The following is a 26793-nucleotide window of genomic DNA, read 5'->3' as shown; positions in this document are numbered from 1 at the left end:
GAGCGAGAACATGTGGTGTTTGATTTTCTGTTCTTGTGTCAGTTTGCTGAGAATGATGGTTTCCAGCTTCATCCATGTCCCTACAAAGGACATGAACACATCGTTTTTGATGGCTACATAGTATTCCATGGTGTATAAGTGCCACATTTTCTCTGCCAGTCTATCATCGATGGGCATTTGGGTTGGTTCCAGGTCTTTGCTATCGTAAATAGTGCTGCAATGAACATTCTTGTGCATGTGTCCTTATAGTAGAACGATTTATAATCCTTTGGATATATACCCAGTAATGGAATTGCAGGGTCAAATGGAATTTCTATTTCTAGGTCCTTGAGGAATCGCCACACTGTCTTCCACAATGGTTGAACTAATTTACGCTCCCACCAACAGTGTAAAAGTGTTCCTATTTCTCCACATCCCCTCCAGCATCTGTTGTCTTCAGATTTTTTAATGATCGCCATTCTAACTGGCATGAGATGGTATCTAAATGTAGTTTTGATTTGCATTTCTCTAATGACCAGTGATGATGAGCATTTCTTCATATGTTTGTTGGCCTCACGTATGTCTTCTTTTGTAAAGTGTCTGTTATATCCTTTGCCCACTCTTGAATGGGCTTGTTTTTTCCTTGTAAATCTGTTTTAGTTCTTTGTAGATTCTGGATATCAGCCCTTTGTCAGATGGGTAGATTGCAAAATTTTTTTCCCATTCTGTTGGTTGCCGATTCACTCTAATGACTGTTTCTTTTGCTGTGCAGAAGCTGTGGAGTTTGATTAGGTCCCATTTGTCTATTTTGGCTTTTGTTGCCAATGCTTTTGGTGTTTTGGTCATGAAGTCCTTGCCTGTGCCTATGTCCTGAATGGTTTTGCCTAGATTTTCTTCTAGAGTGTTTATGGTGTTAGGTCGTTTAAGTCTTTAATCCATCTGGAGTTAACTTTAGTGTAAGGTGTCAGGAAGCGGTCCAGTTTCTGCTTTTTGCATATGGCTAGCCAGTTTTCCCAACACAATTTATTAAACAGGGAATCCTGTCCCCATTGCTTGTTTTTGTCAGGTTTGTCAAAGATCAGATGGTTGTATATGTGTGGCATTGCCTCCGAGGCCTCTGTTCTGTTCCATTGGTCTATATCTCTGTTTTGGTACCAGTACCATGCTGTTTTGATTACTGTAGTCTTGTAGTATAGTTTGAAGTCCGGTAGTGGGATGCCTCCAGTTTTGTTCTTTTTGCTTAGAATTGACTTGGCTATGTGGGCTCTCTTTTGGTTCCATGTGAAGTTTAAGGTAGCTTTTTCCAGTTCTGTGAAGAAGGTCTTTGGTTGCTTGATGGGGATACCATTGAATTTGTAAATTATTTTGGACAGTATGGCCGTTTTCATGACATTATTCTTCCTAACCATGAACATGGAATGTTTCTCCACCTGTTTGTGTCCTCTCTTATTTCATTGAGCAGTGGTTTGTAGTTCTCCTTGAAGAGGTCCTTTATGTTCCTTGTTAGTTGTATTCCTAGGTATTTTATCCTCTTTGTAGCAATTGTGAATAGCAGTTCACTCTTGATTCAGCTCTGTTTAAGTCTGTTATTGATGTATAGGAATGCTTGTGATTTTTGCACATTGATTTTGTATCCTGAGATTTTGCTGAAGTTGCTTATCAGTTTCAGGAGATTTTGGGCTGAGACAATGGGGTCTTCTAGATGTACAATCATGTCGTCTGCAAATAGAGACAATTTTTGACTTCCTTCTTTCCTAATTGAATATCTTCTATTTCTTTTTCTTGCCTGATTTCTCTGGCTAGAACTTCCAATACTATATTGAATAGGCATGGTGAGAGAGGGCATCCTTGTCTAGTGCCAGATTTCAAAGGGAATGCTTCCAGTTTTTGCCCATTCAGTATGTTATTGGCTGTTGGTTTGTTGTAAATACCTTTTATTATTTTGAGATATGTTCCATCAATACCTAGTTTATTGAGGGTTTTTAGCATAAAGGGCTGTTGAATTTTGTCAAAGGCCTTCTCTGCATCAATTGAGAAAATCGTGTGGTTTTTGTCTTTGGTTCTGTTTATGTGGTGAATTATGTTTATAGAGTTGCGTGTATTGAACCAGCCTTGCATCCCCGGGATGAAGCCTGCTTGATCATGGTGGATAAACTTTTTGATGTGCTGCTACAATCAGTTTGCCAGTATTGTATTGAAGATTTTTGCATCTATGTTCATCATGGATATTGGCCTGAAGTTTTCTTTTCTTGCTGAGTCTCTGCCGGGTTTTGGTATCAGGATGATGTTGGTCTCATAAAATGATTTGGGAAGGATTCTCTCTTTCTGGAATGTTTGGAATAGTTTAAGAAGGAATGGTACCAGCTCCTCTTTGTATGTCTGGTAGAATTCAGCTGTGAACCCATCTGGACCTGGGCTTTTTTTGGTTGGTAGGCTCTTAATTGCTGCCTCAACTTCTGCCCTTGTTATTGGTCTATTCAGGGTTTGGACTTCTTCCTGGTTTAGGCTTGGGAGGATGCAAGTGTCTGGTAATTTATCCATTGCTTCCAGGTTTACTAGTTTATGTGCATAGAGTTGTTTGTAATAATCTCTGATGATGGTTTGAGTTTCTATGGAATCTGTGGTGATATCCCCTTTATCGTTTTTTATTGCATCTATTTGATTATTCTCTCTTTTCTTTTTTATTAATCTGGCTAGTGGTCTGTCTATTTTGTTGATCTTTTCAAAAAACCAGCTCCTGGATTTATTGATTTTTTGAAGGGTTTTTTGTGTCTCTATCTCCTTCAGTTCTACTCTGATCTTAGTTATTTCTTGTCTTCTGCTAGCTTTTGAGTTTTTTTGATCTTGCTCCTCTAGCTCTTTCAATTTTGATGATGGGATGTCAATTTTAGATATTTCCTTGCTTCTCATGTGGGCACTTATTGCTATATATTTTCCTCTAGAGACTGCTTTAAATGTGTCCCAGAGATTCTGGTACATTGTGTCTTCTTTCTCGTTCATTTTGAAGAACATCTTTATTTCTGTCTTCATTTCATTGTTTATCTAGTCAACATTCAAGAGCCAGTTGTTCAGTTTCCATGAAGCTGTGCAGCTCTGAGTTAGTTTCTGAATTCTGAGTTCTAACTTGATTGCACTATGGTCTGAGAGACTGTTTATTATGATTTCCATTCTTTTGCATTTGCTGAGGAGTGATTTACTTCCAATTATGTGGTCAATTTTAGAGTAGGTGTGATGTGGTGCTGAGAAGAATGTATATTCTGTGGATTTGGGGTAGGGAGTTCTGTAAATGTCTGTTAGGTTTGCTTGGTCGAGGCTTGAGTTCAAGTCCTGGACATCCTTGTTAATTTTCGATCTTGTTGATCTGTCTAATATTGACAAAGGGGTGCTAAAGTCTCCCACTATTATTGTGGGGGAGTCTAAGTCTCTTTGTAGGTCATTAAGAACTTGCTTTATGTATCTGGGTGCTCCTGTATTGGGTGCGTATATCTTTAGGATCCTTAACTCTTCTTGTTGCATTGATCCTTTTACCATTATGTAATATCTTTCTTTGTCTCTTTTGATCTTTGTTGGTTTAAAATCTATTTTATCAGAGATTAGAATTGCAACTCCTGCTTTTTTTTTTGCTCTCAATTTGCTTGGTAAATCTTCCTCCATCCCTTTATTTTGAGCCTTTGTGTATCCTTGCACGTGAGATGGGTTTCCTGGCTACAGCACACCAACGGGTTTTAGCTTTTTATCCAATTTGCCAGTCTGTGTCTTTTGATTGGGGCATTTAGCCCATTTACATTTAGGGTTAATATTGTTACGTGTGAATTTGATACTGACATTTTGATGCTAGCTGGCTGTTTTGCCCATTAGTTGATGAAGTTTCTTCATTGTGTCGGTGCTCTTTACCATTTGGTACATTTTTGGAGTGGCTGGTAGTGGTTGTTCCTTTCTATGTTTGGTGCTTCTTTCAGGAGCTCTTGTAAAGCAGGCCTGGTGGTGATGAAATCTCTGAGTAATTGCTTGTTTGTAAAGGATTTTATTTCTCCTTCACTTATGCAGCTTAATTTGGCTGGATATGAAATTCTGTGTTGAAAGTTCTTTTCTTTAAGGATGTTGAATATTGGCCCCCTCTCTCTTCTGGCTTGTACGGTTTCTGCTGAGAGATCTGCTGTGAGTCTGATGGGCTTCCCTTTGTGGGTAACCTGACCTTTCTCTCTGGCTGACCTTAGCATTTTCTCCTTCATTACGACCCTGGTGAATCTGACTGTTATGTGCCTTGGGGGTTGCTCTTCTTGAGGAATATCTTTGTGGTGTTCTCTGTATTTACTGGACTTGAATATTGGCCTGCCTTGCTAGGTTGGGGAAGTTTTCCTGGATAATATACTGAAGAGTATTTTCCAGCTTGGATTCATTCTCTCCTTCACATTTATGTACACCTGTCAAACTTAGATTAGGTCTTTTCACATAGTCCCATATTTCTTGGAGACTTTGTTGATTCCTTTTCACCCTTTTTTCTCTAATCTTGGCTTCTCATTTGATTTCATTGAGTTGATTTTTGACTTCTGATATCCTTTCCTCTGCTTGGTCAATTTGGCTGTTGAAACTTGTGTATGCTTCGCAAAGTTCTCGTGTTGTGTTGTTCAACTCCATCAATTCACTTATATTCCTCTCTAAGTTGTTTATTCTCATTAGCATTTCATCAAATCTTTTTTCAAGGTTCTTAGTTTCTTTGCATTGGGTTAGAACATGTTCTTTTAGCTCAGCGGAGTTTCTTATTACCCACCTTCTGAAGCCTGTTTCTGTCAATTCATCACACTCATTCTCCATCCAGCCTTGTTCCCTTGCTGGTGAGGAGTTGTGATCCCTTATAGGAGGAGAGGCGTTCTGTTTTCGGGTGTTTTCATCCATTTTGCACTGGTTTCTTCCCATCTCTGTGGATTTATGCACATGTCATCTTTGTAGTTGTTAACTTTCAGATTGGGTCTCTGAGTGGACGTCCAGTTTGTTGATGATGAAGCTATTTCTTTCTGTTTCTTAGTTTTCCTTCTAACATTCAGGCCCCTCTGCTATAGGACTGCTCAGGTCCACTCCAGACTGTGCTTTCCTGGGGATCACCTGCCGTGGCAGCAGAACAGTAAGGGTTGCTGCCAATTTCTTCTTCTGCTATCTTTGTCCCAGAAGGATACCTGCCTGATGTCAGTCTGCACTCTCCTTTATGAGGTGACTCTTTGGATATATGGGGTTCAGGGAGCTGCTTGAGGAGACAGTCTGTCCTTTATAGGAGATCAGGTGCTGAGCTGTGAGCTCTGTTGTTCATTCAGAGCTGCTGGGCGGGTACGTTTAAGTCTGCTGCAGCAGAACTCATAACCCCCCCTTTTTTCCCTAGGTGCTCTGTTCTGGGGAGATAGGGCTTTATTTATAAGTTTCTGTCTTGCTGCTGCCTTTTTTCAAGGCTGCCGTGTCCAGGCAGGAGGCAGCCCAGTCACTGTCTGTCTGCAGAGGCTTTGCTGAGCTGCTGTGGGCTCTGCCCAGCTGCCATGTGAACTTCCCTGCAGTCCTATTTATAGGGGTATAGTTAGAACTGCCTTGGCAATGGTGGCCCACTTCTGTAATGGCGGACCCTCTCTGTAATGGTGGGCTGCCTTGGCAATAGCGGGCTGCCTCGGCAATGGCGGGCTGCCTCAGCAATGGCAGACTACCTCCGTAGTGGTGGTCTGCCTCGGTAATGGCGGACGCCCCCTCCTCCACAGGTGCTGGACCATCCTGGGTTCAGCTGTGCTTGCTGTGAAACTCTCAACCCAGAGCATTTCAGATTGCTGTTTTTTTTTGTGGGGGTGGGACCAGCCGAGCCTGATCACCTGGCTCCCGGCCTCAGACACCCCTTTTTTTTTTTTCACTTGAATGGGTGACTCTGTCTCCCAGGTGTTCCAGTCGCCTGTTGAAAAGGTGCCGGGATCTGTGTGATTTCCTATGCAGCGACATACTGCGCCGGCTGAAACAGCCGTGCTGAGATTTGTGGCACTTTTTTTGTCCAGGAATCTCCTGACCTGGCTCCCTGTTTCAGTCCCATTTTTTATCAGTTCAGTGGGCGATTCTGTCTCCCAGGAGCTCCAATCGCCAGCTGAAAGGGCACCTGGACCTTTGTATTTTGTGCGGAGACCCACCGCGCTGGCCAAAACAGCCATGCCGGCCACCCATGGGGCTCCTCCGCCAGGGAATCTCCTGGTCTGTGGGCAATAAAAATCCATCTCTAAAGGCGATGTCCCTCCGTGCTGTCACTGGGAGCTGGAATCCTGAGCTGCTCCTAATCAGCCATCTTGGATCTGTCCCCCCCTCCTTTTTTTCTGGTCTTCTCTTCCTTTTTCTTGCATTCATGTTTTCTTTTAGTGAAGATGGTTTTCTCTGGTGATACCATTTAGGTTCTACCTCTTTATTTTTTTGTGTGTATCCATTGTATGTTTTTTGATTTGAGTTTACCACGAGGCTTGCAAATACTATCTTATAATGATTATTTTAATGTAACGCTATTTGCAAAAACAAGCAAGCAAAAAGAAAACAAATGTAAACTCACCTTAACTTTGTTTTAAACTTTTTGTTGTTTCTATTTATATCTTATTGTACTATGTCTTGAAAAGTTATTGTTGTTATTTTTGACGGTTTGTGATTTAGTCTTTCTACTTAGGATAAGAGTAGTTTACATACCACAGCTACAGTGTTACAATATTCTGTTTTTCTGTGTACTTACTGTTACCAGATAGTTTTGTACCTTCATATGATTATTTACTGCTCAATAATGTCCTTTTTTCTCTGACTGAAGTATTCCTGTTAGCATTTCTTTTAGGACAGGCCTGGTCTTGATGAAATTCCTCAGCTTCCATTTGTCTGGGAAAGTCTTTATTTCTCCTTTATATTTGAAGGCTATTTTCACCAGATATACTATTCTAGGGTAAAAGGTTTTTTCTTCAACATTTAAAATATACTACTCTCTCCTGGCTGGTAAAGTTTCCACTGAGAAGTCTACTGCCAGACGTATTGGAGTTCCATGGTATATTATTCATTTCTTTTTTCTTGTTGCTTTTAGGATCCTATCTATCCTTGACCTTTGGAAGTTTGATTATTAAATGCCTTGAAGTAGTCTTCTTTGGGTTAAAAGTCTATCTGCTTGGTGTTCTAGAACTTTCTTGTACTTGGATATTGATATCCTTCTCTTGATTTAGGAGTTCTCTGTAATTATCCCTTTGAATAAACTTTCTACCCCACCTCTTTCTTTACCTCCTCTTTAAGGCCAATAACTGTTACATTTGCCCTTGTGAGGCCATTTTCTAGATCCTATAGGTATGTTTCATTGTTTTTATTCTTTTTTTCTTTTGTCTCTTCTGACCATGTATTTTCAAATAGCCTCACTTCATGCTCACTAATTCTTTTGCTTGCTTGACCAATTCTGTTTTTAAAGGACTGTGATGCATTTTTCAGTATGCCAGTTGCATTTTTCAGCTCCAAAATTTTTGCTTGATTCTTCAATCTCTGTTAAATTTATCTGCTAGAGTTCTAAATTTCTTCTCTGTGTTATCTTGAATTTCTTTAAGTTTCCTCAACACAGCTGTTTTGAATTCTCTGTCTTAAAGGTCACATATCTCTGTTTCTCCAGGATTAGTCCCTGGTGCCTTATTTAGTTCATTTGTTAAGGTCACATTTTCTTGGATGGTGCTGATGCTAGTAGATGTTCTTTGGTGTCTGGGCATTGAAGAGTTAGTTACTGTAGTCTTCACTGTCTGGGCTTATTTGTAACTGTCCTTCTTGGGGGGGCTTTCCAGATATTTGAAAGGTCTTGAGTGTTATGATCTAAGCTGATTCTGCTTTATGGGGCACCCTAAGCCCAGTAACGCTGTGGTTTGTGCAGACTCATGGAGGTACTGCGTTGATGATCTTGGATAAGATCTAGCACAATTTTCTGGATTACCATGCAAAGACTCTTGTTCTCTTCCCTTAGTTTCCCTGACACACAGTCTGTCTGTCTGTGTGTCTGTCTGTCTCTCTCTCTCTCTCTCTGTTCTGAGTCACCTAACACTGGGGGTGGAGTGACACAAGCACCCCTCTGGCTACCACGGCTATAACTGCACTGGGTCAGACTCAAAGCCAACAGAGTGCTGAGTCTCTCCCACTGTAACCACTCCCTGGCTGCTGCCTATGATCACTCAAGGTCCCTAGGCTCTACAATCAGCAAGTAGCAAAGCCAGCCTGGCCTGTGTCCTTCCCTTCAGGGTGGTGAGGTGGCTGAAACCCCGAGTAGCCAGAAGTACCATCCGGGAATCTGGGACCAGAGTCAAAAACCTTAGAAATCTACCTAGTATTCTCTTGTATTTCAGCTAAGCGGGCACTCAAACCACAAGATACAGTCCTGCCCACTTTTCCCTCCTCTTTCCAAAGGCAGAGGAGACTCACCCTATACATACCGCTACCTCTGGCCATGAGGAGTACTATCAGACTATCACCAATGGGTTCCCTAAAGGCCCAGGGTGTCTTAAGTCAGCTTGTATGAATGCTGCCTAGCCTGGGATTCACCCTTTAGAGTCGTGGACTTTCCTCTAGCACAGGACAGGTCTAAAAATGCCATCCAAGAATTAAGTCCTATAATTGGGGATGCCAAGAGCCCACCTGGTGCTCTACTCCCTGTAGCAGTGTTGGTACCTGAAGCCTGCAAGTCTCAGAGGCTCACTAAGGCCCTTGATCTAGTACCTGGGTATTGCTCCTGGTTATTCAGGGCCTAAGGGCTCTTCAGTTAGCAGGTGACGAATGCTTTTGGGAATGAGTTCTTTCCTTCAAGGCAGTGGATTCTCTTCTGGCCCAGGGTGTGTCTAGAAACATCATTTGGGAGGTAAGGCCTAGAATGGCAGCCTCATGACTCTGGCCAGCACCCTATCCTGCTGTGGCTGAGCTGGTATCCAAGATGCAAGACAAAGTCCTCCCAACTCTTCCCTCTGCTCTCCTTAAGCAGAAGAAAGGGGTCTGCTTTTGGAGCTCTGAGCTGTGTGCAGTCTGAGATTAGGGAAGGAGTGATGCCAGCACTCCCTTGGATGCCCCAGCTGGTGTCTCAGTATGTCACATCCCCCCCCCAACCCCCGTATCCACTGTCTCTGGGCCTAGTTCAGCCCTATGACTTGCCTATAAGTTGCAGTCCTTATGGCCTAGACTGCCTTTCAAGTTTACTTAGAGATTAGGAGCACTTTGACACTCAGTGGGTAGTGAGATTTGTGGGCATTCAAGTTCTGACTGCTGGGATTGGTGATTCCCCTCTGATTAGGGCTGGTTTAAATGCCCCTGTGTGGACAGACATTAGCTGGGTTTGGTCTGGTTTCCCTTTCTGTTCTAAGAGAACAACAATGAGTTCAATGCCTCACAACTGCTGTGTTCTCCCTCCCCGGCACCCAGAGAGGCTCTCAGAACTACACTGCCACCTCTGCAGATGAGGGAGGGGTGGCATCTGCGATTCAGGACTATTTTTTCTATCTTGTCAGTACCACTTTCAGCAATATACAGTTAAAACCAGGTACTCTTAGTGCTCACCTGGTTTTTGGTTCTCATGAAGGCGTTTTTTTCTGTGTAGATAGTTGTTAACTTAGTGTCTTTGCAATAGCGATGACGGTGGAGCCGTCTATTCTGCCGCCTTGCTCTGCCTCAGGTCTATGCTCAATTTCTTAAGTCCCAGAAACATAATTTCTCACACTTCACTGATGAGAACTTAAGTCACATGGTTTATCTTGACTATAAAGGAAGTGGGAAATGTGATCAAGTGGTCAGTCATAGCTCTCTACAGAGCTGTTACTGTGGAAGAAAGGAAAACAGGTTTCAGTAGACAACTGGGAGTCTCTACAACAAGCTGCTTGCTGTGTCGCTGTGCGTAGTGCCATTTTCCCTGACTTCTCAGCCCAAGAGCTGAACTGTCCCAGTCCCCAGGCCTGTCATTTTAAAAGAAAAGGAGGAGGTAAGACTGTACTTATTACCATAGTAGCCCCCTGGTTGTACTTCTTGGCTTTGTATAGTAGTTTCTTCCTCTGTGGAAAAAAAATATATATTTTTGTCACCTTTTGGCTTGATTGTTTAAAGGTCAGTGAGGGGAGAGGAATCAAGACGAGCAAGCATGGGAAGTCTGAGATCTTTTCACTGCCAACGGAACATACTGCTAGCCAAGATTTCACTAGATAGCCCAGAGTCCACAGTGAAACCCTAAGCAATGTTTTTTTTTTTTTGGAGACGGAGTTTTGCTCTTGTTACCCAGGCTGGAGTGCAATGGCACGATCTCGGCTCACCGCAACCTCCGCCTCCTGGGTTCAGGCAATTCTCCTGCCTCAGCCTCCTGAGTAGCTGGGATTACAGGCACGCACCACCATGCCCAGCTAATTTTTTGCATTTTTAGTAGAGACGGGGTTTCACCAGGTTGACCAGGATGGTCTTGATCTCTTGACCTTGTGATCCACCCGCCTCGGCCTCCCAAAGTGCTGGGATTACAGGCTTGAGCCACCACGCCCGGCAGCAATGTGTTTTTAATAGGTTATAGAGTTTCATATTTCATGGAATCGGAGTGGGGAGAAAAGCTGGATTTCCATAGGGAGGATTTATTAACCAAATAGTAAACCTGAAACCAATAAGCACTCCATGACGTTATTATTGAAAATGGAGTTCAAGACCAGCCTGGGCAACATGGCAAAAGTACCTCTCTACAAAAAATTAGCTGGGTGTGGTGACATGTGCCTGTAGTCCCAGCTACTCAGAAGACTGAGATGGGAGAATCACTCGAGCCTGGGAGGCTGAGGCTGCAGTGAGCCAAGATGGTGCCATTGCACTCCAGCCTAGATGACAGAGTGAGATACTGTCTTAAAAAAAAGAGAGATAAGACAACCAAACACCACATGTTCTCACTTATAAGTGGGAGTTGAACAATGAGAACACATAGACACAGGGAGAGGACCAACACACACTGGGGCCTGCAGGGTGCTGGGGTGGGGGTAGGGAGAGCATTGGGAAAAATAGCTCATGCATACTGCGCTTAATACCTAGGTGATGTGCACAAACTACCATGGTACATGTTTACCTATGTACCTATGTACCTTGTACATCCTGCACATGTATCTTGGAACTTAAAAATAAAAATAAAAATTGAGGAAAAAAAAAAGAAAATGGAGGAGGGACGTCTACACCAAATCTATAAACATATGCAAGCACTCAAGTTGACAGCGATTAACAATATATTCAACCATCTGATCCCAGCTAATTTTCCTATTTTATATACCTGTCAACACATTTGACATGCTGTACCACTTCCTCTTTTTCCCAATGATCTGCTCCTGTTCTTTCCTTAGTGCTATTTATATAATTCTATAACTTGCTTTTTTCACTGTACATTCTGTTTTTGAGCTTATCTCTACTGATACATATAGACCTAGCTCATCCTTATAACTATTTCATGTTACATTCTATAAATACATTGTATTGTATTAGTGAACATTCATGTTGCTTTAAAATTTGTTACCAGCAATGTTGTGACCAACATCCTTGAACACTTCTCCCTTTGCATATGTCAAAAGATGTCTCAGGAGTATTTCTGCAAATGAATTTTTTTTAGGTTAGGAAAAAATCTCTATCCTAGAAAATATACATACAACATACATAAATATGTAGTATATGTAGTTTTAACTCTGTACTGTAGATTTTATTATTAAAAAGTGGTCTTATGAATTTATGATTACTATTTTTATGTATCCTCACATCTCACCAGTACTTACCTTTTTATTTTAGCTTATCTGATGGATTAGAAATGTTTCTGTTTTGCCATTTTAATTTGTATTCTTCAAATTACTAGTGAACTGAAACATTTACACATCTGTTTTTTGGCCATTTGTATTTCCTTTTTTTGAGAACTGCCAAAACATAACCTTGCCCCCACTCTTTTTTTTTTGTTGTTAGATTGTTTGAGTTTTTAAAATCAATTTGGATGTTCTAGATTCTAATCCTTTGCTACATATATCATAATATTTTCTTCCATTTATGTTTTTTCTCAGTCTTGTGTGAGATATATTTTTTCCTACAGAAATTTTAAATTGGAAGTCGTGTATTTTTCATTATTTTCCCTTTGGCTTTTGCATTTGGATCTTAAGAAAGTGTTCCCCCTAGTCTCATAAAAACTTCTATAGTTTCTAGTATTTTTAGTTTTGTTTTAAAGGTCCAGGTATTTATTCTGTGTGCACTAACTCTTTTATATAGTGTGAGGTAGCAGTAAAATTTTATTGTATGTTTTAAATGGAAAATTAAAACATACAATAAAAGTTTTATAGTTTTTCATATAAAAAAATCTTATAGTTTTGTTAGTTTTGTTCCTAAGTATAATAGTTTATAGGTTTGCTACTGTTATTAATGAGCCACTTTTTTCTAACCAATTCTTAACACTCCATTTTTATAGAATTTGTTTTTGCAGGTATATCTGTTTGTCTCCCCAGACAGGCTTCTCTTCTGTTCTCTTTAAGGCAGAGCTGACTCATTCATGTTGTAAACTTCCTTCTTTTCTTCTTCCCTTCTTACCACTGCCACCTCCAGGACTCTCACACCTGCCTGCCAACTTAGCACATTCCTTTACTACACTGAGTTCGATTAAATATATGTTGATTTGAAGTGACAAATATTTGTGTCATGGGTATTCAGACAAAGGAAAGATTCAAGTGACTGCATAAAAAGTGATCTTGAGTTCAATTTCTGGGATCCTTATTTCGCAGATCCTCGTATAAATCAGTGGAGTTGATTATAGCATCAGTGAAGTATATTAGGTTTGACTCATCCTGTGCATACTGCTGGCTAATTTACTGACCCTCGTGTGGTGTTTTCCTTTGAAGAATGAAGATGATAATGTCTCACAGGATTGTCATGAAGATTAAATGAGATAAAATACCTATAGTTCTAGCGCAGTTTGTGGCTCATAGTAAACACTCTACAAAAGGATGTTTTTATTGTCATTAAACCATATTAAAGATAAACACTCCGTAGATTTATAAGGAGAAGGGCCAACTCTTCTCTTTCTTTTGTCAGAGCCTTCTTCCCCTGATATTTAATCCCTTACTCATTGTCAGAGGCTTTGAAGGCAGAAGGACCAGGTTCCTTCTAGGGACTGTTTTTCAAATGATTGATGAAACCCTTAGAGGCCACCTTGAGGTATTAAAGGCTGCCCAGAACAGCTCTGATTTTGTTCTGTTCTGAGGTTCCATGTAAGACTTTGAAGGTTTTCTACTGCTAAGAATGCCCAGAAACTACTTTAGTGATCTGTCAGCTGGAGTCCTGGGACATTCACACCACTGCACAAGAAGCATTTGGAAGCCCGCTAATGAGCGCATCCCATCTCCTTCATCCCTTCCTCCCCTCTCCCCTACTGCTCCTGAAGCAAAAAAGAAATAATAATTCATCATTTGCAGCCAGAAGGGATGATAATCCAGAGTTCCAAAATAACTCCATGGTAGGAGAACTAATATTAAGAAAGTATGTCCCAAGTGCCAGGCACCTGGCTGTGGTTTAAATACGTGATTATAATTCATGTCAGTCCTATGAGGAGGTTGTTGACAATCCCCTCTCTAACTCAGCATTGGGTGGTCTCACCCCTTCTAGGTACAGGGATATGGGTTGAGTTGTATAGTCACTGTGCTTTTCACCAATTCTCCTATCAACTCTGCCTTCTAAGAATTGGTTCCTTAAGCAATGTAGGGCTGGGCATTGTGGCTCATGCCGGTAATTGGAGCACATTTGGAGGCCAGGGCAGGTGGATCACTTGAGGTCAGGATTTCAAGACCAGCCTGGCCAACATGGCAAAACCCTGTCTCTACTAAAAATATAAAATTTAGCCAGGCTTGGTAGTGCGTGCCTGTAATCCCAGCTACTTGGAAGGCTGAGGCAAGAGAATTGTTTGAACCCCAGAGGTGGAGGTTGCAGTGAGGCAAGATAACACCACTGCACTCCAGCCTGGGTGACAGAGTGAGACTCTGTCTCAAAAAAACAAAACAAAACAAAACAAAACAAAACAAAACAAAACAAAAAACTGGTCCCTTAAGCAATCTGCTTCATCCATTCACCACAGATGCAAACAGGACAGACAACCACAGAGCTGAGGTGTCCTCAAATACCCATCTTGGTTTTACATATTTAATAAAACCCCAAATCCCTCCACTGCGTGTATTGTCTTTTCTTTCCATCCAGTTTTTCTTCTGGTTTCTCCCTCTAAGGGGTTGATCCCGCAGTGCTCCTTTCTTCCCTGTCCTAATTAGGCTTGTGTATTCACTTGCATGTGATTTTAATGTGAGGAGTGGTTTGGTGTCCCCGGCTTTTTTTTTTTTTTTTTTGAGACGGAGTTTCACTCTTGTTACCCAGGCTGGAGTGCAATGGCGTGATCTCGGCTCACCGCAACCTCCGCCTCCTGGGTTCAGGCAATTCTCCTGCCTCAGCCTCCTGAGTAGCTGGGATTACAGGCACGCGCCACCATGCCCAGCTAATTTTTTGTAGTTTTTAGTAGAGACGGGGTTTCACCATGTTGACCAGGATGGTCTCGATGGTCTCGATCTCGACCTCGTGATCCACCCGCCTCGGCCTCCCAAAGTGCTGGGATTACAGGCGTGAGCCACCGTGCCTGGCCCCCGGCTGACTTTTAAGAACCTATGAAGACCTTCCTTCATAATGATGCTGGTTAGCTCTCTTCCAAGTGTGTACCAAAAATGTTATTTCTGTGACCCAAATGTTACAAAGATACAGACTTCTACTTTCTTTTGTATTTATAGACACTGACTGATGTCAAACTGACCTGATTTTTCCACCATTTCTATATTTTTTATTCTGTTTTTGGTGCAAGAAAAGTGTATTGTTTTTACAATATTTATATTTAAATGTATACATTTTATCCCTGATTTTTATCATGTTATCACTTTATTCCCCAACAGTAGCTGTCATTATTCCACTTTACAGGCAAGGAAACCAAGGCTTTGATGATAACTTGCATAAAGCCACCAGCAGGCAAGAACAAAGCTAGGCTTCCAATCTTGGAGGGCATACATACCCTAGACCACTAGCTTTCTCTAACCTTGAGGTCACAAACAGGCAGCCCTCAGGCTGAATGTGAGCTGCAGATAATCTTTTAGGTGTGTGCCAAGTTTTGAAATTGGGAGGTTACCTGTTAAAAAGCTGACTTTTGCTTTTCTTGAAAATTTTGGACATTTGTCAGCTTTGAGTCTGCATTCCTACATGTGAGCAGTGTCTGTTGTTAGGCAAGGTAGGTGCTGCCCAGTTCACAACAGCTTCCGTCCCTCCACACCCCAGCCCTCTGTCTTTTCCATCACCAGCCTGATCCTCATAAGGCAATGGAGTCCATACTCCATAGCACACCCTGTCCTCCCCTGTCTCAGCTACGGCCCTCTGCTGGCACAACTGAGTCTGTAGGGCTGCTCTCCGTTCACTGGGGTAATGTAGCAGCTGCTGCCCTGATTCTTAGGCTCCTGTTACTTCTTTTTCAGTACAGCCTATGCCCTCACACAAAGATGCCAAATGCAGTCACCTCCTCTCCCTTATGCTGCTCCCTGCAGGGCATCTCCAGTCTAAAAAGATTTTCCCTAAAGACCCAGCCTGTAAGAAAGCAGAAGTCTGCCTCTGCCTGCCATGTATCTTCTGTGAGAAAATAAAGTGCAGAGCTAGCTGTTTGCTTGTTGGACAAAGGGGAAGAGGGGGAGAAATAATAAAATAATTATAGTCATAGTAATGACAATATTGAACATATATTGAGAATTTATGTGCCATCGTTCTGAACCCATATATGTTAATATATTGATGTTGATCTTCTAAACAGTCTTACGATATGAATAAAAGAGTTGTTCCAAATTGACATGTGAGGAAATGGAGGCTACGTTTTCAAGGAGGCTGGGGAATCTGCTCCAAGTCCCACAGCTATCAATAGGCAGAGGTGGGATTTGAACCCAGGCAGTCTAAGCAGGTCCTGAGGCTTCAGTCATAACTACCACCTACTTTTTTAGAAACATAGATTAATATGCTGAGATATTCTCTTGCTACAATTGTTGGACTTTTGTAACCTAAAATCCACTCATAGTAAATTAATCAAATGAACAAAGAAAAAAAAAAGACTAAGAGAATGGACCAAGATGATTTAAATACAATACATTTAAAGATATTATTTTTTGTACTTTTTAATGTAACAATTTAATTTTTAAATTGATATACAATAATATATATTTATGGGGTACAGAATGATGTTTCAGTACATATAGTGTATAGTGATCCAATCAGGGTGATTAGCATAATCTCAAACATTTATTATTTCTTTATGTTGGGAACATTCAATATCCTCCATCTTCCTTCTAGGTATTTGAAATTATATAATATATTTATTATTAAGTATAGTCATCCTACAATGGTATAGAACACTAGAACTTATTCCACCAATCTAGCTATAATTTTGAAAAGGTACTATTTAATTCTAGCAGGAGAATAAAGTGAGTGGGAAAGAAGAAAACAGCTGTACGGTCCATGGTATTCTAGATTATGAAATGACACAGGTATCTCAGGAGAAGACGAGAGATTTTCACATAATCCCTTCAAGAAGTTTCATTTAACAACAGATGTTTTTTAAGCTAATATCATGTTCTAGGCTATTGGACTTTGTTCTGGAAACACAAAGGTGAGTGAACAATGTACCCTTATGGTCAAATACGTGTACATATAATCATGCATAATAGAGTATAGAAACATACAATGTTTAGCATGTGGTCTCTTATATATATTTTTAAATTTTAAACTCTAATTTCAACTAGACAACACATTTAGGTAGCTATTTTAAGGATGTAAAATTATATACACTGGAAACTCTCTCTTATTCTTGTCCCCAGGTACCTTCCCAGAAAGTAGACAATGTATCTTTCCAGAGATATTTTATACAAGGAAGCATGTGTATAGATTCTTGTTCTCACATTTTTGTTTTTTTCAGTTAATACATTTGGATATTCTCTGTACTTTTTTGATCATGCATACTATCAGTAAGTTATTTGAGCCATTATTATGCATTAGAATGTGAATTATAAAACATACACAGAGAATATTTAAGAAGGAGAGATGAAGGTGAAATAACCAATAATTTTAGCAATTTATATTTTATTTTAGTATAAAAATATTTTATCTCATTAACATTTAAAATTAACATTTTAAGCGCAATGTGATTTAAAGTGAAACTACTTTGAAGAAACTTGGCTAAAATTTTATGAGACAGGATTCAAAGGTTCGATTAAAACTAAACTGACTGGCTAGTCATACTTGATTTTCTTTGTTGTTTTGTCACAAAAAAATGCCTCACCAAGATATGTAGATTCTGTAGGCGACAGGTGACTGATACAGCGGGTGCCACAGTGTCAGTTTATATGCTAAAGATTGGTGAAGCTTAATTTCTTCTGCTTGTTAAATTTAAAAAGTCAATTTTGAGCAGAATATCTAATATTTCTTTTGGCATCCCAGTTTATCATCTTGAGCCATCCTCTTGGATGCATGTACCCTACTTAAGGAATCCCAGACTAGGGAATCGAACATGTCTGATACCTAACTTTCAGAGATCATGTTGGGGATGACACGGTGGTGCTTTTGTTTTCTAAGGTGTGAAGTATGCTGTTTATAAAAGTACTGATGCTTGGTGCTAGCAGACACGAAGCATTTTTACTTAGATCATATTGGAGTGGTCGTGATGGGAAAGTACTTTAAAGCCCCCATGACCCCCAAATGCCACTCTTACTCAGTTGCATTCCTTCTGGCTTCTTGAGTAAGGCGGAAAGGACTCCAGGAATTGCACTTAGGGAGGTTGTGGCCCTGGAGCAAACACAGCCCTTGTGACTTCCATTTGTCATGCATTGTGGGATGGAAGAGAGTAAGGCCCACTGAAGCATGTAGAATGACTATCTGTTCTTTTTTTTTTTCTTTTTGTGATTTCCTTTAGGATCTGTAATTTAGCCTTAGCATTGCCATTTAAAGGAGTCTAAAATAGAGTAAATTCTGAGTTTGAGTCAGTGAGAGTGGATATATGAAAAATTCTCAACTAGATAAATATGGTTTTTAAAAAAAGCTTAGAGATAAAAGAAAATTAACCCTCGAAGGCTATCATCCTACTTGCATGGTGAATCGATATGACAAACTCATAATTTGATTTGCTGTTCCTAAGGGAAACAAATTTGATTGGCTCCTAAGGGAGAGTGATTTAATTTTAATTATGCAATATTTTTTCTAAGCATTAGCACTTTCTTGCAAAATATTAAAGAAAATGTTGATGCTTTTCCCTGGAACTGATGACTTACAAGCTTGTTTATAATTATTTAATAATTAGGTTTTGAAATTGATAATATATTAGTAGAAGATGATATTCATTTATTTTTATTGCAATGTGCTGTGATGCTATGAAAGGCCATTAAAATTAAACGGCTGATGAGATTTCTGTTTGTTTTTTTTTTTTTTTGAGATGGAGTCTTGCTCTGTTGCCCAGGCTGGAGTACAGTTGTGTGATCTCAGCTCACTACAATTTCTACCTCCCAGGTTCAAGCTATTTTCCTGCCTCAGCCTCCTGAGTAGCTGGGATTACAGGCACGGGCCACTAATTTTTGTATTTTTAGTAGAGATGGGGTTTCACCATGTTGGTCAGGCTCAAACTCCTGGCCTCATGATCCACCTTCCTTGGCCTTCCAAAGTGATGGGGTTATACGCATGAGCCACCACGCTAGACAGCCAAAGGCTGATGAGATTTTTATAATTGCCCTATGCCAAGTGGAGAGTCAATATCTAAACTTTGTACAAAGATGAAATCAGAGTCCTCTTTGACTTTGCCATGTATATGAAGGCACAGTTGCTGCATAACAAATCAACCCCAAAACTTACTGGCTTAAAACAACGATAATTATGTATGATTTCACATGCATTCTATGGGTCAGGAAATTAAGAACTGCACAGCTGATTGGTTTCAACTCAGCATGGCTTTTGAGGTTGCATTTAAATGGTGGTTGGAGTTGCAGTAATCTCAAAGTCTTCTCAATCTGTATGTTTCATTCTTGGTTTGGGAAGACTCAAGCTGTTGGGGGCCGGAACAGCTGAGGCTCCTCAGGTATCTCTTCTCCCCTCTCTGCATGGAAGGCTCAGGGTAGCTGCACTCCATAGTAGCTCAAGGCTCTAAAGGCGTTAACTTGAGAGAGCCAGAAGGAAGCCCTATCACCTTTTCTAACCTAACTTCAGAACTCATATAGTGTCACTTCTATCACTTGCTATTTGTTGAGAACGAGCCACTAAGACTGGCCTATATTCAAAAGGAGGGGAATTAGAATCCATTTTTTTAAAATAGGAGGAGTGCAGAAAAAACACTTTTTGACAAGTTGTAAATCACAACGCTATAAAGCTCAGTAAATAATAAATACCTGCCCATTTTTCACTTTGCTCATATGTGTCCCTTCCTTTCATTTTCTTTCTTGCTAATCTTTTCATGCCAGGTGTTCAGTCCCATCTATTTGAACTTTTAGAGTCTTCTCTTAGCTACCTTTCCTCTCCTCATTCTTTCCACATCCAGTCTATCTTGTGTCCTGTGGCCAGACTAATCTTTCTAAAAGACCACTGCCATTAGTTCACCCCTTTGATCGAAAACCTTTCATGACAGTTATTGTCCACAAATGTGTTTCTCCCTATATGGTTTGATTCCGAATCAAGTGCATGTCTTGTTAAAAAAAAGTGGATACTGTCCAATCCTCTTGAGAGAATTACTGAATTAGAATATCTGGTGAGTGGAACCCAAGATTCTGCGTTTCCAAATCAGCAACCTTTAGTAAAGTTTATTCTGAAACACATTAACATGCAAACTTTAGTTTAGTCTGTAATGGCACACAGTAGAGAGTCTCAGCCATAGCATGTTGTCATAGTTATGAAACAAGTGGTCTGTTGCCAATAATACTGAAGTACTGAAATAGGAGCATGGCAGCATCTGCTTGGCTTCAATCATGGTGAAATCTTTATTTTATTTTATTTTTAAAGTTTTTCTGTTTTTTTTGAGTTTATTTATTTATTATACTTTAAGTTCTGGGGTACATGTGCAGATTGTGCAGGTATGTTAACATAAGTATACATGTGCCATGGTGGTGGTTTGCTGCATCCATTGCCCTGTCATCTACATGAGGTATTTCTCCTAATGCTATACCTCTCCAATATCCCCACTCCCTGCTATTCCTTCTCTAGCCCCCCACTCTCCAGGCCCTGGTATATGATGTTCCCCTCCCTGTGTCTGTGTATTCTCATTGTTCAACACCCACTTATAAGTGAGACCATGCAGTGTTTGGTTTTCTGTACTTGTGTCAGTTTGCTGAGAATGATGGTTTCCAGTTTCATCTATATCTCTGCAAAGGACATGAACTCATCCTTTTTTATGGCTACATAGTATTCCATGGTGTATATATGCCACATTTTCTTTATCCAGTCTGTCATTGATGGGCGTTTAGGTTCGTTCCTAGCCTTTGCTATTGTGAACAGTGGTGCAATAAACATACATGTGCATGTGTCTTTATAAAAGAATGGTTTATAATCCTTTGGTTATATACCAGGTAATAAGATTGCTCGGTCAAATAGTATTTCTAGTTTTAGATCCTTGAGGAATCGCCACACTGACTTCCACAATGGTTGAATTAATTTACACTTCCCAATCATGGTGAAATCTTAAAGGTGAAGCTGGCACTTCACATGGCTGGAGCAGGAGGAAGAAAGAGTTAGGGAGATGCTACACACTTGTAAACAACTAGATCTTATGAGCACTCACTCATTATACAGGAGCAAGTGGGGATGCTGCTAAATTATTCATGAGAACTTCACCCCCATAATCTAATCACCTCTCACCAGGCCCCTTCTCCAACACTGGAGGTTAAAATTTGACATGAGATTTCAGCAAGGACATGATTCAAATCATGTCATCAATAATGTCACCTTCCCTAGTCTTCACACTTTCTGACAGGAAGAGAAATTCCTTAGAATGTGAGGAATTTCAAGTCAGATGTGTTAATGTCTTTAGGTGCATGAGTCTCCTTGGAATCACTACCCTAAGCAATCTGATCTGAACAATCCAATCTGAGCAGGACCTGGCTTATGTTACCACTGTGCCTTCAATACACTTTCTTCTTACTCCCTCATTGCTTGTCTCTCTTCAATGGGTCTTTTTTTGTCTGCTTGTCCAGTCTCCTCTTCTCTTAAATATCTTCCTTTAGGACCCTAAGCATTAAAGATTTCTCTCTACTCTCCACTTGTTCAGCACATTATGTTACAATCTGCAATATTTATATGGCACTTATTGTGTAGTGCTTTATATTGCTAATTATTAGTTCATCATATTGCTGTGTCAGGTTTCAGCAGGAAAGCAATGGCATACTCAAATAGCCTAAACAGCAGGGTGTTTAATGAAGGTGTGCATAGGACATGAGGAAAGAAGGGAAAGGTGTGCATGGGACAAACAACAAAAGATAGCTCAATACTGCAGTGCCACTGGAAGTGGGATTTGTTTCCATCCCTAGGCTTACAGGTTCAAGGAGGAGGAGGAGTTACTTGAACCCAGAAAAAGACAGCTGTATGAAGAAAGGTTCCTTATGGGAGCCTTGACCTTCAGTAGAGAGAGGTAGCCAGCTCATGATGATTCCACAGGATGAGAGCCAAGGGAATAAATATCAAGACTTTCTTCTCCCTTCCTCTGATCTCCTACTAATGCTTACCATTGGTCAAAAACAGCTGCAAGCCAGAGATCAAGAAAACCAATTTATGTATTTCAGAAGAATCACAAGGGCACTGAATTGGGGAGAGAATAGTGTAGAATAGAGCTAGAGGGGCAAAGGGAAAATGGATCATTTTCAGATTCATTAAGGGCTGAAACTCTTTCATCTATTTTTTGTATTTCACATTGCTCTGCAAGGCACTGCCTACAGCAGTTGTGGAATGACTGTGTCTTCATTTTTTTTTTTTTCTCCCTCATGTTTATTTGTACAAATAGCACAGGAGGACCCCAGCCCCATGCAGATGGCAGCCCCGGGGGGTCGCACCAGTCCTTCTGTCCTCACGTTGGCAGACAGAGATATCTACTCTGAAGCCTTTGTAGGGACCTGGGCACCTTTGGGAGCCTGAGCTGGAACTGAAGCTGGGGCTGTAGCCTGGGCTTTGTTTTCATCCTTGGACTTGGCCTTGACTTTTGGCCGGCAGAGCCTGAACCCCTTGGCAATGCGTGCACGAGCACGCTTCCCAAGCTTGGGGTGGGCAATGTAAGCAAGTCGATCAAGCTTGTGGCTGACACCCCCCTTTGGGATCTTGGGCTTAACCTCCTTGGGCTTTACGAGAGCCTTGATGGCCTCGGCATGTGCACTCATGGCCTTGGCATTGTTGGCCTGTATCTTCTTTAGGCCCTTCTTGTTGTGCTTCTTGGCAAAGCGCATGTTCCTCAGGAACTTGGGGTCCACCCCCTTAAGAGATTCGTATCTTTGTGATCGGGGTTTCTTGATACCATTTCTGTGCCATTTTTGGGACTGGTTGTGTGTTGTGTGGTTCTTGGACTTGGCCATGTCTGCACCTAAGCCACGGTTCCCCGAAGCGCCTAGGACCAGAAGAGAAAGGAGCCACCGTGCAGCACGGGAAATAGGTCAACAGCACCGGTCTTCATTCTTTTATGCCAGCACACACTGGTTTTATTCCCCCAGAATGCCCCATAAGGATGAGTGACAAAAGGCTTCCTAGTTGGTAACATTTTGTATTTTCTGCAGAGAGAGATTCACACAAACATAAACTATTGTATTTCCTTAATTTCCAGGCCCAATTCCCTTAATTTCTTTAATAGAAAAGACGAGTTCCTTGAGAAAATGGAGAGACAGTTATAATTTGGGTATCTTAAGTAATTGCCAAAAATATAAATTCAAATTAAACTGGCTGTCATATATGTTGGAAGTCCAAGATACTATTTTCAGATCCTACTGATTTAGTCTCACTGTAAGCACATTGCATTCTGTGAAGAATGAATATGTGTACAAGTGTGCCCCACGTTATGAGAAAAATATGAGAGATGCTGTATTTCTAAAATGAATAAACAGGATAATTGTTTATTCTACAGAAGCCGTATTAGTCCACTCTCATGCTGTTATGCAGAAATACCTAAGACTGGTAATTTACAAAGAAAAGAGGTTTAATTGACTCATAGTTTTGCATGACTGGGAAAGCTTCAGGAAACTTACAATCATGGCAGAAGACAAAGGGGAAGAAAGGCACTTTCTTCACAGGGCAGCCGAAAGAAGTCCTGAGCAAAGTGGGGAATGCCCCTTAGAAAACCATCAGATCTCATGAGAACTCAGTCAATATCATGAGAACAGCATGGAGCTAAACCCCTCCATGATTCAATTGCCTCCCATCTGGTCCCTACTACAACACATGGAGATAATGGGAACTACAATTCAAAATGAGATTTGGGTAGGGACACAGCCAAACCGTATCAGAAGGATTTCTACCATTATGGAAAGATTAAAATAGGATTTTCATTATATGGGTAGAAATAAGCATACTTTGGCCAGGTGTGGTGGCTCACACCCGTAATTCCAGCACTTTGAGAGACTGAGGCAGGCAGATCATGAGGTCAAGAGTTTGAGACCAGTCTGGCTAACATAGTGACCCCGTCTCTACTAAAAATACAAAAATTAGCTGAGTGTGGTTGCATGTTCCTATAGTCCCAGCTACTCAGGAGGCTGAGGCAGCAAAATCACTTGAACGTGGAAGGCAGAGGTTGCAGTGAACCAAGATCATGCCATTGAGCTCCAGCCTGGGTGACAGAGTGAGACTCTGTCTCAGAAAAGAAAAAAAGAAAGATACATACTTCGTTTTTACAAGAGACACTTTAAAAAAAATTAAAACACAGGTTGAAAGTACAGGATAAAAATGGTATACCAGGCCAGATGCAGTTGCTCACACTTGTAATCTCAGCACTTTGGGAGGCCAAGGCAGGTGGATTACTTGAGCTCAGGAGTTCGAGACCAGCCTGGTCAACATGGTGAAACCCCGTCTCTACTAAAAATGCAAAAATTAGCCAGGTGTAGTGGTGTATGCCTGTAATCCCAGCTACTCAGGAGGCTGAGGCAGGAGAATTGCTTGAATTTGGTAAGCAGAGGTTGCAGTGAGCCAAGATTGCACCATTACACTCCAGCCTGGACATTGCAGCTAGACTCCATCTAAAAAGAAAAAAAGTTATACCATGAAAACACTACACATAAGAAAGCTGGAGTGATGTTATACATTAAAGTAGACTTCAAAGTATCACCAGAGCAAGAGGAATATTTTATAGTGGTGAATGCATCAATTCATCAGAAAAACATACAAATTGTAAATATGTATATACCTAATAAAAAATTTCAATATACGTGACTCTAAAATTGATAGAAATAAAGGAAGAAATAGACCAATGTACACTTATAATTGGAAATTTTAACAATCTTTTCTCAGTATTTAACAACTAGACAAAATGCCAGTGTACATAGAAAATCGAAAGAAAAATAAACATGTCTGGTACACTATATCAAACAACTGAGTAATTCACAGTGTTTTTGAGTGCATATGCTACATTCACCAAGATAAGCCACTTACTAAGCCATTGAACAAGTCCCAATAAATTTTGAAAGCTTGATGTTCTTCGATCATAGTAGCAGAAAAAGCATTTGACAACATTGAACATCAGTTCATAAAAAAACCCTAGGAAATTGGAATTGGAAGGGAATTCATGTCTAATAAGGAGGATCTACAAAAACCTATAGCTAACGTCATACTTAATGGTAAATGTTGAGTGCGGACCCCCTCATACTGGGAATGGTGAGGATGTCAGCTTTTACCATTTCTATTTAACGTTGTTCTAAATAGTGGTCTGAGACAAGAAAAAGAAACAAAAGGCATAAATATAGGAAAGGAATAACTAATATTGTCTGTACTTTTGAAATACATGATTGTTTACAAAGAAAATCCTAAGGAATCTACAAAATGTCTACCAAAACTATTAGTTAAATTTAACAAGGTCATGGAATACAAGGTCAATGTACTAATCAATTGTATTTATATTAGCAGCAAATTTTTATATACCATAAAAACAGGGCAAGCCATGTCTAGCTTATTGTTTAACTTTCCATGATGACTATTTTTTAAAATATTGACTGGGAACAATAACATCTTTATTAATTCAAAAAATAGCATTGTTTGAATACATAGTCATGGGTATTTGTCCAAATATGTGGATGGGACAGAGGATAATATGCTTTTGTTTGCATCAGAAGAGTGAGTAGTGACTAATTTACTAATGTGGTGAGTAGCCCTTGATTATTGCATTTAATCTGTTTGTAGTCCTTGGTTCTTTTTCTTCTTTTTTGCTTTTTTCCTGTGAGTCATGGCCTAAAGAAATTATTTCCTTCGTGCTTTAACTAATGGTTTCCATGAGTACATTGATTCATAGAAAAGTAATTCAAGCACAAATTTTACAGGCTACTTGGGTAACTGGTGGTCCCTGCCTCTGGGGGTTGCTGAGTCATTGCAGAGGGAAACAAAGCTAGGCAAACAGAAGCATTTTCTCAATCAACTGATACCAGAAGTATAGCTTTACCATGTGGAGATTGTTGAGATTTTTTTTTAAGAGACCTTTAAAAACGGTCTTTGCACTAAAAAAGATTGGTAGCTACTGAGCTCATTTTGCAGAGGAGAAAATTGAATACCAGAGAGATTAAGTGACTGGCTGGAATTCACAAATCTAGTTAAGGTGAGAGCTAGATTAAACACCTACTGTCTTTTCTCCAGTGCCTTCTCCACTCAACTATACTATCTCCCTGAGCAATAAAAAAGGTCAGTCTAGTCTCAAAGGACTGAGGTTTAGCATTCAAAAGATCCTCTCTGGAATTAGATCCCAAAATGCTCTGAACAGTGGACAATGTATTAAAGTGAATTTTTAATTTTCCAAATTCCCTATTTTATAAGAGAGAGTGCATTTGGTTTTTCAATTTCTGCTCTGTTTATTTCAAAATCTTTGCTCTCTTTTTTAATTTTTTTGAGATGGAGTTTTGCTCTGTCACCCAGGCTAGAGTGCAATGACACAATCTCAGCTCATTGCAACCTCTGCCTCACCGGTTCAAGCAATTCTGCCTCAGCCTCCCCGAATAGCTGTGACTACAGGCATGTACCACCGTGCCCAGCTAAATTTTTTTGTATTTTTAGTAGAGATGGGGTTTCACCATGTTGGCCAGGCTGGTCTCAAACTCCTGATTTCAGGGAATCCGCCCGCCTTGGCCTCCCAAAGTGCTGTAATTACAGGCATGAGCCACTACACCAGGCCTGCTTTTTTTTTATACTCAACTCCTCATAACTGTTTCCCATGCATGTATAAGAGTTTTTAAATAGCTTATTGTCTGGTTCTTTTCTGCTGAGTAAATAAACTTGCATTTAAGAAAACAATTTTGAATTATATAGGAGAAAAATCTCCTTAAAAGTACCATAAACATTAGAGCAAATTATTAGAGCCAATCATTGATTATTCTTGTGTGAAAATTTTTAGGAATTCTTTATATTATTTTTGTACACATAAACACTCAATATTTACTGAATGAATGATCGAAATGAGTGAGGAAATGAATAGTTAGAATGAATAATGATTTAAAATCTCCAGCAGGCCTTTCCATATATGAGTTTCTTTGTTCTTTCTATTATAATTTAATAATAAGCCTTTTGGAAATTAACTCAAATGTATTCCACTTC

The 26793-nt window shown here is 40.2% G+C and overlaps 2 protein-coding genes across 3 annotated transcripts in view; one reads left to right on the top strand and one right to left on the bottom strand.

Annotated features, from left to right (window-relative positions):
- The window catches only part of AK5 (adenylate kinase 5), a 295232-nt gene that overhangs the window by 27409 nt on the left and 241030 nt on the right, over positions 1-26793 (top strand). The gene's annotated exons all lie outside the window — the stretch shown is intronic.
- LOC108306464 (60S ribosomal protein L29-like) lies at positions 22004-22629 on the bottom strand. Its single transcript, XM_017531399.2, has one exon. The coding sequence runs from the start codon at positions 22590-22592 to the stop codon at positions 22116-22118; it is 477 nt and encodes a 158-aa protein (XP_017386888.1). The 5' UTR covers positions 22593-22629; the 3' UTR covers positions 22004-22115.

Source organism: Cebus imitator, unplaced genomic scaffold (genome assembly GCF_001604975.1).
Source record: "Cebus imitator isolate Cc_AM_T3 unplaced genomic scaffold, Cebus_imitator-1.0 Scaffold3, whole genome shotgun sequence".
NCBI classification, from domain to species: domain Eukaryota; kingdom Metazoa; phylum Chordata; class Mammalia; order Primates; family Cebidae; genus Cebus; species Cebus imitator.
This window is presented reverse-complemented; position numbering and strand designations above follow the sequence as displayed.